Below are 15,517 nucleotides of genomic sequence, written 5' to 3' on the forward strand. Positions count from 1 at the left end.
GAATGTTGACCTTTTTAAAGGTCTTGCTCACATCGGCTATGGAGAGAATGATCACACAGTCGTCCGGAACAGCTGGTGTTCTCATGCATGCTTCAGTGTTGAAGCCTACACCTTCACAATAAACCCATTATTTATTTTAGACAGGTCTAAAGAAGCGTGATATGAAGAAAATGTGGTCTATTTCAGAAGAAAAGAATAACATACTCTGAGTTGTCCTTATGTTAGGTCCTTCTCTGGCTTTGTCAAATGTCTGTGGGCTACACTAGTTCATTTAGCAGACAAGATTTACTTAGAATTCCGTAGCATTATTTTATAGTTTGAAGAATACAATTTAACAAAGCTGAATAAAATAGAAAGGATGCACATGTGGCTATTCTGTATTGAACGGTTAACAAATAAATTGGTACTCCTATACGCTTAATTTAGAGTTAATGTAACTTTAGGTGTTTTGCAAACTTTGAGCTATATGTTTAGATCTTTAATACATTGTAAGGCTGCATGATGAGACTAATGATGATTTGAAAAAAAGTTGCTTGAAAGGCATGAGCTCTGCTTTGTTTTTTTGCCCAGGCTGTACACACCACATCAGTCACTCATTCCCAATTTGACAAGCACTTGATAATGCCTAGAATTTCACGGTGGCATCCCCTTTGTGTGGAGGTAATGCACCCTAAAAAGAAAGCCATGCCTTTTGCGGCCAGAGGCCATTGTACCCTTCTCGTTGAGTGCTGCGCGCTCCATCATGTGATTGGGTCTTTCTCACAGGCTACAAGTGAAGACAGACACATCAGGGACATAACTGCTCGCCTCCTTATCCAATTCCGAGGTGCATATTGAAGATATTGAATGAACTGTCCACATTTACCTTTCATCTGCCAACAAGATGAGTAGGCCTAAAGAACAGCAAAAATACTCGCCTATGTCAATCTACTATCTCCCATAGTACAAAAGGTCGACTTATTCTATTCTGTGCAAGAAATCAATATTCCAAACTTAGTCTGGGACTGCTATGGGATGCGATAGAGCCCAAATGAATATAACCACTAGCATGAAAAAAAGTTTTTTTATACAATGTGGCTGACGCAACAGATCAGAACGTTTAACTTAAAATGTTGATCAACTATTAGTCTATTTCTTCACATTATAAGCGCAGCAATGCGCACACGGTAGTAGGCTATAAGCGCGAATGTTGCATTAGCGGAAAACACCATTATCAAAAGTGACCGCAAATGCGATTATGAATGTAATGCTTTTATTATAAAGGTGCATTTTTATGGTGAAAATGATCTTGAAACTCACGCGCTGCTTATGTATTTCAGGCTCTATCCACTTTAGTTGTGATACAAACCTTATTAAAACATATAGGTCAACGGGCTAGGCTACACGAGGTGTGCGACTATGATTCGAAAAATGTCGCAAGAAAAGACATTGTTTCTTATGCTGGGCATCATTCACAAGTCAAAAAATATAATTCACAAGTGATGGGCTAATATTGTCACCCATCAGACTATTCTTGATTTAATCTGGTCTTTACATACACTAAATAATATGTGTGTGACATTTGTTTTGATTTAGAATGGACCATTATCGTGCACCTGTAATCAAAACCGGGACAGTGGGAAAAAATACATATCATCTATCCACTTAAATAGCGAATGGAGGACGCTTTTCCCCATGGTTGATTTTCATGCCAGTCAGGTAGGCTATACTCCTGTTGTAAAGAGAAGCAGTGTGCTTAATATTAGGAAAGTAATACAAGAAAGAAATACAGTAGGCCTAGCCTATAGAAAACTAATCCTCCTCTCAAGTAGAAGCCTTCACTCTGTTATCTCACGCAACTGCATAGCCTATTGAAATGTTGCGCTACATCAGCTCATGAAGTGTTTGATTCGATTTTCAAAGACATTTGCATTGATGTCAGAGTGATTAGCGGGACAATAGAGTGCCACAGTCACCACCTTTGGTAGGCTACTAACAATCACCAGCAGCATCAGAGCTTGGAGAAGCCTAATTACCGTGACTAAACGCTCACGTGGAATTTGACTACCTTCACGACTCGTGACCACCAGCGCGGCGGTAATACGGTCTCCGCAACAGCCCTAACTGTGACTTCCTGTATATTGACACACATGGAACTAACACAGTGCTTAGTTGTAAACAGTTCAAAGATACAGGTACTGTATACACACACACATGCAGTAGGCTCAGGGAGAGAGATATGTCATGCTACCACCCGCCCACACAGTTACCTGATAGTCTGGTTTGGTGAAGTAGTCCAGGTTAGAGATGTGATCCAGGAAGACCGTGAACTCAGCAGGCAGGTGTTTCAGCATGAGCCTGTGGTCATAGGTGTCCTTCAGCTTCCCTACATGCTCCTGGGGAGGGTTCACACATGTTACAGTGGAACTATTTTTTTTGATCTATGCACACAGGAGCACGAGTGCATTCATATGCAGTGACGTCAGAGCTGTGACATAAGTTAGTGTTTAGCTAAAGGCAATGTTGCCACTACGAGTCGTGTACGTCTGTAGCCTGACTATTGTTTCGGAGACTGCTGATTGGTTGGTGTACGGGATGGAATGTTCAAGCTAGATGCTTACCTTGTCTTTGATCTTTCTCCATGGCAACTGGCCAACCATGAACTCCACCAGCATGTAGAAGAGAGACCACAGGTCGTCATGCCGACCCATCTCCTTGTTCTTGTGTGCGTTGACGGACGCGTAGCGGACTGTACCTCTGAACCCTGCTACTGGTCGTGGCTGGGGGGAGAAAGAGAGACTTCACAAGCTGCTGGATGACAAACAAACAGACACCGCCAGTTTCCCGGACATAGATAGAAACCTAGTCCTGGACTAAAGAAGCTATTTCAATTGAGATTCTCCATTAAGAATGCTTTTTAGTCTAGCACTAGGCTTAATCTGTGTCAGGAAAAACCGACCCCCAGTGTCTAACCACACTCAGCACCACAGACGCTTACCGGTCGGACCTCTTGGCAGGAGTTAGTAAACTGGCGAGCTAGACCAAAGTCCAGCATGTAGCAGGTCCTACAGGTACTGGGGAAACGGCCCATGGCAAAGTTGGACTAGGAGAGAGATGGGGAAAGAAGAAGGTAGTGAGATAAAGAAAGAGAGAGAGAGAGAGAGAGAGAGAGAGAGAGAAAGGATTTAAATAACAACTATGAGTCTGATTCTCTTCACTAACACAGATATACATCTCTTCTTTCCAAAAAGTCATACCCGCTCATAGGGCTGTGGCGGTCATGACATTTTGGCAGCCAGTTATTGCCATGCAAAAGTCTGCCGGTCTCATGGTAACGGACCATTAATTAACATGAACATGTTTAGCATCTCCAGGCCTCCACACATACAAGCCGCATACAAGCCACTGATGCAGACCGTCCGGAAAAATCTACATTTAAAGAAAAAGCATATTAAATCATTTGAAAATACATCACAATAACTATTTTAGGCAGGTCTAAAGAAACATTACGACATAAAGAGAATGTATTTCAGAAGAACAGAATATGAGTTGGCCTACTGTATGTTATCTGGCTGTGCTCCATAGGCTGTAGGCTTGTTCATTTAGCAGACTAGATATTTGTATAAGTCCCATGCCATTATTTTATATTTGTACCGATGTACGCTGAGAGTCGGGAAGCAAGTTCAGGGAGTGAATACATTTCATAAATAAATGAACAAAACAAGAATCACGAACAGCGCACCGACATGAAACAGGAACAATGACGACTGGGGAAGAAACCAAAGAGAGTGATATAAAGGGCAGGTGATCAAGGAGGTGATGGAGTCCAGGTGAGTGTCATTATGTGCGTACTGCTGGTGACAGGTGTGCGCCCTAACGAGCAGCCTGGTGACCTAAAGGCCAGAGAGGGAGCACGTGACAATATTATATGATTGTATAGTAACAAGAATAGAATTGAACTTAGCTGAATAAAATAGAAAGGATATTTTTCCCATTCCGGAGCGAGAGTGCACATATGAAGTGGCTATGTTGAGCATAAAAATTACAATTTGAAACAGGTCCTATAAATGATGTACCAACGAAATCTTAAAATCAGTATTTTTTGTATGTTTTTCTGCCATGTGTAATATGCGGTAGGCTATGCATTGTATAACAGCACAATCATTATTGACATTTTTTAACGGGCTTGGGATCATATATACAGTATGCCTATGCATATTGCGTACGCATAAGCTCTAAAATGCATATGAGTGTTCTGAATGAATCATCACCTTAGAAAGCGTTGTCCATTTCCTTGCGTTGGGCTTTAACACAACATCCACAACGACCACGTTTTCCACTCAGTTTCAACCTGTTGTTGAACTTCATTCTTCAAAGTGATCGATCACAGTGAGGTAAGTTTTAAAAGCACATACTGTTTTGATGACTAGTGTTTGACGTGATTTTCAATTGTATTTGCATTGATGTCAGAGTGGTTAGAGGGACAACAGAGACCTGAGTACCACGCCATTAGTGACCTGATGATCGTTAGCGAGTTGGGTACCACCAACATGTGTCCTGAGTGCATAAGAGGAGATTACCGTGACTCAACAGTCACCTAGGAGTTTACTGCGGTCATGACTGCCGGTGTGGCGGGTAAAACGGTCACCGCAACAGCCCCCCCACACACACACCTCTGACCCAGTCTCACCGGTTTGATGTCTCGGTGCAGGAAGCCAACAGAGTGGATGCTCTCTATAGCTTCTAGTATCTGTCGTCCCAGTCTCAGGGTGGTGCTGATTGTAAAGGTGCCCCGCGTCATACTCCGCCGCAGGTCGGCCAGGTTACGACCCTGAAGCTCCATCACCACGTAGTTGAAGCGATCATTGCGGCCGCACCCAACAAAGCGACACACGTGGTCTTTACCTGGGGGAGAATGGAATACAATTCAAATGGAATAGATTTGATAAAACGATCAAGCATAATCTAATCTAACCATCATCTAACCTCAATCTGATACAGCACGTGTATACAGTGGGGCAAAAAAGTATTTAGTCACCCACCAATTGTGCAAGTTCTCCCACTTAAAAAGATGAGAGAGGCCTGTAATTTTCATCATAGGTACACTGCAACTATGACAGACAAAATGAGGGAAAAAATCCAGAAAATCACATTGTAGGATTGTTAATGAATTTATTTGCAAATTATGGTGGAAAATAAGTATTTGATCAATAACAAAAGTTTCTCACTACTTTGTTATATACCCTTTGTTGGCAATGACAGAGGTCAAACGTTTTCTGTAAGTCTTCACAAGGTTTTCACACACTGTTGCTGGTATTTTGTCCCATTCCTCCATGCAGATCTCCTCTAGAGCAGTGATGTTTTGGGGCTGTTGCTGGGCAACATGGACTTTCAACTCCCTCCAAAGATTTCTATGGGGTTGAGATCTGGAGACTGGCTAGGCCACTCCAGGACCTTGAAATGCTTCTTACGAAGCCACTCCTTCGTTGCCCGGGCGGTGTGTTTGGGATCATTGTCATGCTGAAAGACCCAGCCATGTTTCATCTTCAATGCCCTTGCTGATGGAAGGAGGTTTTCACTCAAAATCTCACGATACATGGCCCCATTCATTCTTTCCTTTACATGGATCAGTCGTCCTGGTCCCTTTGCAGAAAAACAGCCCCAAAGCATGATGTTTCCACCCCCATGCTTCACAGTAGGTATGGTGTTCTTTGGATGCAACTCAGCATTCTTTGTCCTCCAAACACGATGAGTTGAGTTTTTACCAAAAAGTAATATTTTGGTTTCATCTGACATTTTACATTTACATTTAAGTCATTTAGCAGACGCTCTTATCCAGAGCGACTTACAAATTGGTGCGTTCACCTTAAGACATCCAGTGGAACAGCCACTTTACAATAGTGCATCTAAATCTTTTAAGGGGGGTGAGAAGGATTACTTTATCCTATCCTAGGTATTCCTGAAAGAGGTGGGGTTTCAGGTGTCTCCGGAAGGTGGTGATTGACTCCGCTGTCCTGGCGTCGTGAGGGAGTTTGTTCCACCATTGGGGGGCCAGAGCAGCGAACAGTTTTGACTGGGCTGCGCGGGAACTGTACTTCCTCAGTGGTAGGGAGGCGAGCAGGCCAGAGGTGGATGAACGCAGTGCCCTTGTTTGGGTGTAGGGCCTGATCAGAGCCTGGAGGTACTGAGGTGCCGTTCCCCTCACAGCTCCGTAGGCAAGCACCATGGTCTTGTAGCGGATGCGAGCTTCAACTGGAAGCCAGTGGAGAGAGCGGAGGAGCGGGGTGACGTGAGAGAACTTGGGAAGGTTGAACACCAGACGGGCTGCGGCGTTCTGGATGAGTTGTAGGGGTTTAATGGCACAGGCAGGGAGCCCAGCCAACAGCGAGTTGCAGTAATCCAGACGGGAGATGACAAGTGCCTGGATTAGGACCTGCGCTGCTTCCTGTGTGAGGCAGGGTCGTACTCTGCGGATGTTGTAGAGCATGAACCTACAAGAACGGGCCACCGCCTTGATGTTAGTTGAGAACGACAGGGTGTTGTCCAGGATCACGCCAAGGTTCTTAGCGCTCTGGGAGGAGGACACAATGGAGTTGTCAACCGTGATGGCGAGATCATGGAACGGGCAGTCCTTCCCCGGGAGGAAGAGCAGCTCCGTCTTGCCGAGGTTCAGCTTGAGGTGGTGATCCGTCATCCACACTGATATGTCTGCCAGACATGCAGAGATGCGATTCGCCACCTGGTCATCAGAAGGGGGAAAGGAGAAGATTAATTGTGTGTCGTCTGCATAGCAATGATAGGAGAGACCATGTGAGGTTATGACAGAGCCAAGTGACTTGGTGTATAGCGAGAATAGGAGAGGGCCTAGAACAGAGCCCTGGGACGCCAGTGGTGAGAGCGCGTGGTGAGGAGACAGATTCTCGCCACGCCACCTGGTAGGAGCGACCTGTCAGGTAGGACAGGATCTGACCATATGACATTCTCCTAATCTTCTTCTGGATCATCCAAATGCTCTCTAGCAAACTTCAGACGGGTCTGGACATGTACTGGCTTAAGCAGGGGGACACGTCTGGCACTGCAGTCCCTGGCGGCGTAGTGTGTTACTGGTGGTAGGCTTTGTTACTTTGGTCCCAGCTCTCTGCAGGTAATTTACTAGGTCCCCCCGTGTGGTTCTGGGATTTTTGCTCACCGTTCTTGTGATCATTTTGACCCTACGGGGTGAGATCTTGCGTGGAGCCCCAGATCGAGGGAGATTATCAGTGGTCTTGTATGTCTTCCATTTCCTAATAATTGCTCCCACAGTTGATTTCTTCAAACCAAGCTGCTTACCTATTGCAGATTCACTCTTCCCAGCCTGGTGCAGGTCTACAATCTTGTTTATGGTCTCCTTTGACAGCTCTTTGGTCTTGGCCATAGTGGAGTTTGGAGTGTGACTGTTTGATGTTGTGGACAGGTGTCTTTTATACTGATAACATGTTCAAACAGGTGCCACTAATACAGGTAACAAGTGGAGGACAGAGGAGCCTCTTAAAGAAGAAGTTACAGGTCTGTGGGAGCCAGAAATCTTGCTTGTTTGTAGGTGACCAAATACTTATTAAATCCTACAATGTGATTTTCTGGATTTTTTTTCTCATTTTGTCTGTCAACACTGTCTGGTACACTGTTGAAGTGTACCTATGATGAAAATTACAGGCCTCTCATCTTTTTAAGTGGGAGAACTTGCACAATTGGTGGCTGACTAAATACTTTTTTGCCCCACTGTATTTCTACTGGCCATCCAATGTGCTCCACTGCCCCCCCCCAACCAGCCCACAACTCGCCTCTGACAGCTTGCCCGTGGCCCATGCTGATTTATGTGTGTGTGTGTGTGTGTGCACGTCTCATGGGACTCTGCCGCACAGCCCGACTCCGGCCACACCCTTCAGCACAGGGAGAGACCCCACTCTTACTCTCCCGTACACTCAATCTTTCACTACATTCTCGACCACATCTTCCCTCTCTCCCTCTCGTCCTTTTCCTCCTCCCATTCCCGGCATCATTATATTTGACGGCGTACAAATGCTCGAGAAGTGTGAGAAGGCCTACCATACACGTTTTTTCTCCCATAAAAGAATCTACAAAGGCTTCCTTTTTAGCCTTTCAGTCAATGTCTGTTGAGAAAAAAAGAGGCTGGAGGAAACATGTTGGGGGATGGGAGAACGGGAAGAGTTGAGCACGTTTCAAGTTACATCCTCTTTCCCTCAGGACGCTATAGAACCATAATCCTCTAGCACACAACCATTATACACACACACACACACACTCACACACGGACACACAACCATTAGAAAACAAACATGATCCTTCTCAGACCATTGATTTTCGGCAACGAGCTAAAGAAAACTGACAGAGAGGGGAAAAGGGCAGGGAGAAGGAAGAGAGGGAAAACAAGAAGAAAAAAGAAAAAAAAAGAGAGCAGAGAGAGAGAAACAGAAAGACAGAAGACAGAGGGGAAGAAGGCCAGGGAGAAGAGAGAGGAAGTAAGAAAAAGAAAAAAAAATGCCCCCCAAAGGAACTCCTCTCCTAATTGGTCTGTGGATCTGCTGCTATGAAGGAGGATTTTATCAGGAGTTTGATTTGAAGCCAGGCTAGGGTCATTTACATTTATAAATGGAACCTTATTTAACTAGGCAGGTCAGTTAAGAACAAATTCTTATTTACAATGACGGCCTACACCGGCCAAACCCAGACGACGCTGGGCCAATTGTGCGCCGCCCTGTGGACTCCCAATCACGACCATTGTGATACAGCCTGGATTCGAGTGATGTCTGTAGTGATGCTGCAAGCACCGAGATGCAGCGCCTTAGACCGCTGCGCCACTCGGGAGCCCCCTATACATAGCAGTAGTGATGCCCTTTTACACTCTGTGTCCTGTATCCCCGCTGCCAACACTTCCTTGTTTTCTCTCTCCATCTCTACATATTATCCTTCAGTGTCAGTATCACCTTGCCTTATAAAATAGAGCATGTACCTTTAAGAAAATATAAATTCAATTTATTGAGATTACATTAGGTTGAATGTCTACTTTGAAATTACTACTGGTCTGGTTAGGAGAGGTTGAGTTTAGGGCCGAGGTGGTTGAGTTTAGGGCAGATGGCTTGTGGTTGAGTTTAGGGCAGGGGGTTGTGGTTGAGTTTAGGGCAGGGGGTTGTGGTTGAGTTTAGGGCAGGGGTTGTGGTTGAGTTTAGGGCAGGGCAGGGGGTTGTGGTTAAGTTTATGGCAGGGGGTTAAGTTTGTGGTTAAGTTTAGGGGGCAGGGGGCTGTGGTTGAGTTTAGGGCAGGGGGCTGTGGTTGAGTTTAGGACAGAGCAGGGGGTTGTGGTTGAGTTTAGGGCAGGGCAGGGGGTTGTGGTTGAGTTTAGGGCAGGGCAGGGGGTTGTGGTTGAGTTTAGGGCAGGGCAGGGGGTTGTGGTTGAGTTTATGGCAGGGGGTTGTGGTTGAGTTTAGTGTAGGGTGGGCAGGGGGCAGAAGCCAGAGGGCAGGTTAAGTGCAGGTAATTGCTGTCTCACCCTGGAGTTTCTTGAGGACAGCCACCTCCATCTTGAGGACCTGTTTGGGCTGCAGTGCCGACTCCACCTTCAGAGCAACACTGACCCTGGTCAGCAGGTCCAACGCCTCGTAGATCTCCCCGAAGCCCCCACCACCAATCTTCTTTGCCTACACACACATCCCAAGTCAAAACTGCTTGTCATAATGTGGAAAACATAGGCTTCATTATTTTATTTTTCAAATCTTCCCATCACCCTTCCTCTTCCAAACTTCCTCCTTCCCATTACCACAGACATATTTACATGTTACTCCCTCTCTTATCAGTATCCACACATACACACATTTCCCCAACTGCTACACACACACACACACATTTCCCCACCCCCTACACACACACACACACACAATTGTGTGTGTCAGAAGCAGATCATCTCAAATGGATTAGCAGTGGCAGAGTTACGTAACATCAGTATCTCAGTCAGTACTATAGACAGGAAGAGGAGCCATGGCGCTGTACTTTGTTACTGCCTAGTATTCCTCCCAGGACCAAGTCCCAGCTACACACACACACACGTGCAAGTACACACACAAACTCCAGCAAGCACACACACACACACCACGCCCTGGTGGAGCGGAGAGGACAGGGGGATACGGCCAAGGCCTGAGTGCTGAGAAAAGCACACTGAGTGGCTACAAATAGCCGCTCTGCTGCTATATTAAGTTCCACTCCACTTCGTGACAGAAAGCTGCATGTGCACTGCACACAAAGGGAGTTGACCCCAGACTGTCCAGGACAGTAGGTGAGACGGAGAAGATAGGGACATAGGGGAGAGTTTAAGCAACGCCTGGAGGACAAAGATAGCCTTGTTGTGAGGAATTGGTGCTTGCAGAGGGGGTGAAAACATGACATAGCTTAAGGGTGAGAGACACACAGACGTAAGCTTACACACACACACACACACACACTTACCACTTTCCATCGTTCCTTGACCAGGACAAGCACAGTTAGGATGTCGGCTTGCTCTGTTGCTGTAGCACTCATTCCGCCGGTGGTGGACTCACTGCTGCTTCCTTTAGGCTTTCCCTGCGACTCTTGCTACCCACGACCGGCCTTATTAGATTGTGCCGGGCATCAGGACCCTGTGGAAACCTAACCAACAGGCCAGGAGAGAGGCGGAACACACAGAAGACCACCACCACAGTCAACGTACCGTAGCGTTGCGGCCCTTTCAGACATAGCTTTGATCGACGCTTCCCTCTACAAGGGCGGCATATCGTCATCAAAATCAAATTGATTTCTAAAGCCCTTTGTACATCAGCGCATGTCATAGAGTGCGTATACATATGTTGTTGATGTCAAGTGATGGATGCAGGAGGAATGTCAACGAGCCGGTGTAGACGATATGCTGAGGACAGCTGAAGTAGGGGCCTATGGGTCTTATGACTGAAACCTGGATATTGACTTCCCGGGTTGAGGAGTAGCCCGTGCTAACTAAGCCTATTTTGTGCTGCATGGCCTAAATGCAGCTGCCACAACTGCTGCTCCCAGTTGTCTCATGCAAGCTCTCTCTCTCTCTCTCTCTCTCTCTCTCGAGCCCACAGCACCACCACACAGCTCCACACACCCATCATGTATTTAATTCACCTTCTAAATGTTTTCCCCATATATCTAGTAATTAATGTATCCTAAGTATATATACGGGTGTTCTTTTCCTCTTTTGCCAATATCATGAGTATTTACAATGCGCAAGGCTAATTATGTGTCGAGGAAACGTTTGGTGAAGCTGCACTCATTGTGAGGCATTTCAGGTTCATATTTAAATGCAGTATTTGACACTTTTCCAATCTTCCAAGTGCATGCGATGTTCAGAGATACATGAACACTCGCTGCACTGACGAGAAAGAAGAGTTTTTATTTCCATATTGTAATGTGTTTGAAGTTCGCGTCTCGGCGCTCTATGACTTCTTGTCCGCCATGTCTGTGCGTAATGGGAGCGCGCACGGGTGAGCGACTGCACGATACGTTTTGCCGCCCGCTGGCCTGCAGAACTATTGCTATGAAATGCATCTATATTCGTTCAATTGAAAGTATTCCTGCTTTGAGGATAAGCCAGGAATGTTTAAGAGCCTAAATGTGGGTCTAATGAAGATGCCGTTACATGATGTAATTCCATATTTATATAAAAGAGCTCCATGATTAACGGTATGGACCAGAGGGAGGGGTCATCACCTGTGAACTTCAGTTAACCTCTGGTATGTCATCTGTGTGGGGAGACTGTCCACAGCCTGGTATACCCCAACCTGCTATAGTTGGTTCGGAGGAGTAGGCCTGATTGAGGCTTAGTTTTCCCATTTATATTCAAAACGGTATATTCAGAGTCTGTTCATTTTGTTAATACCTTTGTAGATAAAGTAAGTATTCGTTGGATTTCGTCATTCACCTGGAACAACCTTTCACTGTTAATAAACTGGACACTATTTTGCTGCCTCTTGCTATTTACTGCCCTTAAGGCTGCTCTAACTTCTGGTCTCTACCACAGTGATGAGAACTTTTCTTCAGCATTCTGTGTGTGGAACAAGTAGGCTGCTCCAGCATTATGCAACAAGGGCGCAGAGCATTCTTTGGTTACAGGACATGACATCAGTGTCAGTGTCTCCCCAGCACAGGAGCACTCCCAAGATGCAACGGGACAGGGCTGGGAAACGTCAGTACAGCACAGGAACAGACACCGCTACATCAGGGTGAAATCAAGACCATGACGTCTGACACAATGCTGTTGACACGTTGTCGGGAGTCCGTGGCCTTAGCTCAGCAGCAGCGCTCTCTCTGATCGCTCTCGCTCTCTCTCCGCCTCTCTCTCTCTCCCCCACTCTTCCTCTTCCTCCTGCTCTCTCCCTCCATCTCCTCTCCTTCAGACTGCAGAGGGCAGCAGTCATGAAGTCAAAGCACCACTCCATGGATGTCAGGGGCTTTTTTTTAAAGGACACAAGATAGTTCAAGTTCCAGATAAGACCAGCAGAGTAGCATTCATTTAGTGTGGTGTAGCGACAGTAGAGAATAGATAAGCGTGTCTGGGAAAAGAGTGATGGTAAGAGATTGGCTGGATTCCTGTCTGAATATAGGCCTAATCTGTGCAGAAGCAGCAGCCCAAAATGAAACTCTGTCTGAAGGTCAAAATGAGAAACATCCATCTTCCGCTAAAACCCTGAGGCAGGAAAGTTACACACAGTCAGGGAAGCCCAACCTCCCTGTCTCTGTGTGAGAAGCCACCAATACAACGCACTCTGCAGTAGCCTACATTTCAAGGACACAGAGGCTTTATTCCAATCTCCTCCCTCCATGGAGTTTGATACATTTCTGTTAGAAAAACAGCACTAGTTTGTACAGTGGAAGTAGTATCCTCTCTTCAATCTCTCCATCTGGGGCAATAATAATTTATTACATTTGTAAAGCGCTTTTCATTTTACAGAATCACCTCAAAGTGTTCATAAAGCACTATACAAAATACTATCTGTATTTATAATGCATCTCAGAGTGCTGATCTAGGATCAGTCTTGACTTTCAGATCAGAATGATCTGGATAGGGAAAACCTGTTCCTAGATCAGCACTCCTTCTTTGAGATGGTTTATGAATACAGGGCCAGAAAGCAGCCTGCTGCCTCAGAGCCAGTCCAGAACCATTCCACTCAGCCAGCAGGTGGCTGGTCCACATGGTTGTGGAATGAATCCAAAATGGCACCCTACTCCCTTTTAAGTGCACCACTTTTGCAAAAGTAGTGCACCATAGCCCATAGGGTATAGGCTGCCATTTGGGACCTATTTGTGTGACTCACTGATCAACAAAACACTGCTGTCCTGACACTTCTCAATGCAAATCATGAATCCGAATAACACATTGGTTGCAGAGATTTGGTATTAGACCAGTCATCATAAATATTTGACACCCATCTCAGTCTCGCCGTGAATCATGCTGCCTGACTCCATGGCAATTGAACTACTTAAATGTGCTGCCTGCTGCACTGAAGACTACATGACACAGTAATATAGCAGTAATGATAAATGACAGATGGATATCTGTTGGATAGGCCTACTTCCATTTCTATGACTCTGAGCAGACCCCCCCCTGTTAGAGGGTGTTGCAGCAGCCTCAGCCTGACCCAGTGGACCAGAGACACCTTCCAACCTATCCCTTATATAGAGCCCGAGCTTTGGTCAAAAGCAGTGGACTACGTAGGGAAAAGGGTGCCATTTGCGACGGCCTCCTCTGGAGATGAAAGGAGTTGAGTGTCTGATTCCCGAGCTGCTGCCGCTGCCACGGGCCTGGCTGTTCAGTCATCTCTCTGTTTAAAGCCCTGGAGCTTTGCCAGCATGGGGATGGGATGGGTAAGCCCTGCTCCATCCCCGGCCAGGCCCGTTCCATCTCCACCCAAAGAATGATGCTACAGTACAGAGTGAGTGGGCATGATAGTAGGGAATGATGTTGGGGTCGTCTCTCTCAATATCAGAACCTTACTACAGTGCATGTGGCCTACTGTGTTGATCAATGACTGAATAAAGTAGGTACCGATTGTGTGTATGCCTCTCTGTTGTTGTAATGTTCGCCTGTACTGTTGATAAGATATTCTTCTCAACTAACTCGTTCTGGATCTTGAATCAGGTGGCATAATAATCATGTCATGGATAACATCTTTCCCACACCATGTCAAGCTATGAATTCAGTACTGTACTACCTGAGTGACAAAGCTGATATGAAAAAATGTATTTGCATGTGGATTGTAGCTTGCTGTACATCTCCTCTCCCCCTCCCATGAATGGCATGTGGTCAATACACAATAGAAATGCGCATGACTTTACAGGCAGCTGTTACAATGCAATGACTATGTAACTGGTGGTTGCAATGTGCCACCTCCGCGCCTGTTGTTGCATAGCGAAGCTGCGTAATTAGCTAGCCCTAGTGGATTTACGATTGCGCGTACACGCACAGCGTACACACGGGCTATGCTAGAGTGCCTCTTTGCATTGATTTAGCTATGGGGAAAGCGTTGCGTTCTAGAATATAATCGTACTGCATCTAGCTATGGAACGACCTTGGCAGCGACGCTATACTCCATCAGTCCGTTTAAAATGTAGCTAATGTGGCCTACTCTATCCCTGTATGTTGACATCAGCTAATGTTCGCTAGTTGTCAGTGTCATCCGATTGCATAGCAGCGGTGTCCATACCTTAGCCGCTCCAATCCTTGATCCGAAAGAAGCCGGGTGTGGTTACTAAAAATCCTTTATGTTTGTCTTGATGGAATGTTGAGACATCGAGTGGAATTCCATAGTGGGTGCGTTATCCATGTGTTGTTGATTCTGCAGCTGATGTTCACACGCACACATGTGAATTTAGCAGCAGGGATTATGAGTTTTATCTAATCGTCCCTTTTCTCCTTCTCTCTCGCTGTCACCTCAGCATCTCTCTCTTTCGATCGCTACAGATCCGTGACGTGTTAGCTACTCTTCTCTGATGATCTGCCTGCCTGCCCGCGCGTTCACGATCCTATCCCCCTCGCAACAGCTCGCTATGTGAACGAGCGTGGGCTTTAAAGCGCTAGTGCACGTGTATTATGAATCATGAGCGTGGCCGCGCCCAATATTCTCTAATAATACATTTGTACATTGCGTATTTGTTTGCCCGATAGGAGGTGCCCAGCCGTTAGTTACTATTACACGCTCTTGCAAGTGTAGCCTCGTATTAGAATTTCACCCCCTCTATTATATTATATTCAATTGTATTATATTCTGTTTTCTTTCATTTGAAATCAGGCTTTTTTTCATCAATGAAGATCCAGATATGACAGCATTGTAGAATTTGTTGCATAAGCATACTGTTGTGTGATAACAACATGCTTCCGCACAATATCATGTGTGCTTTGATATTGTCTCTCTACCACATTTTATGAGTCCTTGCATGAATAACCATAATTCACTGAGCATTTGCTAAAAGCTAAGCATTAGATTTGTAAGAA

General features: G+C 45.7%; 1 protein-coding gene across 3 annotated transcripts in view; it reads right to left on the bottom strand.

Annotated features, from left to right (window-relative positions):
* Window positions 1-15,062, bottom strand: part of LOC115145955 (tau-tubulin kinase 2) — a 34,604-nt gene extending 19,542 nt beyond the window's left edge. For 2 of the 3 annotated variants that reach the window (XM_029687662.2, XM_029687661.2), the window contains exons 1-7: window positions 14,730-15,062; window positions 10,477-10,656; window positions 9,527-9,674; window positions 4,670-4,884; window positions 2,978-3,082; window positions 2,601-2,759; window positions 2,250-2,375 (exon numbers count right to left, since the gene is read on the bottom strand). In XM_029687662.2, coding sequence (XP_029543522.2) covers window positions 2,250-2,375; window positions 2,601-2,759; window positions 2,978-3,082; window positions 4,670-4,884; window positions 9,527-9,674; window positions 10,477-10,548 — 825 coding nt within the window. In that variant the 5' untranslated portion in view covers window positions 10,549-10,656; window positions 14,730-15,062. Of the gene's footprint in view, window positions 1-2,249; window positions 2,376-2,600; window positions 2,760-2,977; window positions 3,083-3,236; window positions 3,409-3,537; window positions 4,578-4,669; window positions 4,885-9,526; window positions 9,675-10,476; window positions 10,657-14,729 lie in introns of those variants that run through there. The other variant, XM_029687663.2, reaches the window with a different exon arrangement.
* Window positions 15,063-15,517: the final 455 nt, after the last annotated feature.

Source organism: Oncorhynchus nerka, linkage group LG18 (assembly GCF_034236695.1).
Source record: "Oncorhynchus nerka isolate Pitt River linkage group LG18, Oner_Uvic_2.0, whole genome shotgun sequence".
Lineage (NCBI taxonomy): Eukaryota > Metazoa > Chordata > Actinopteri > Salmoniformes > Salmonidae > Oncorhynchus > Oncorhynchus nerka.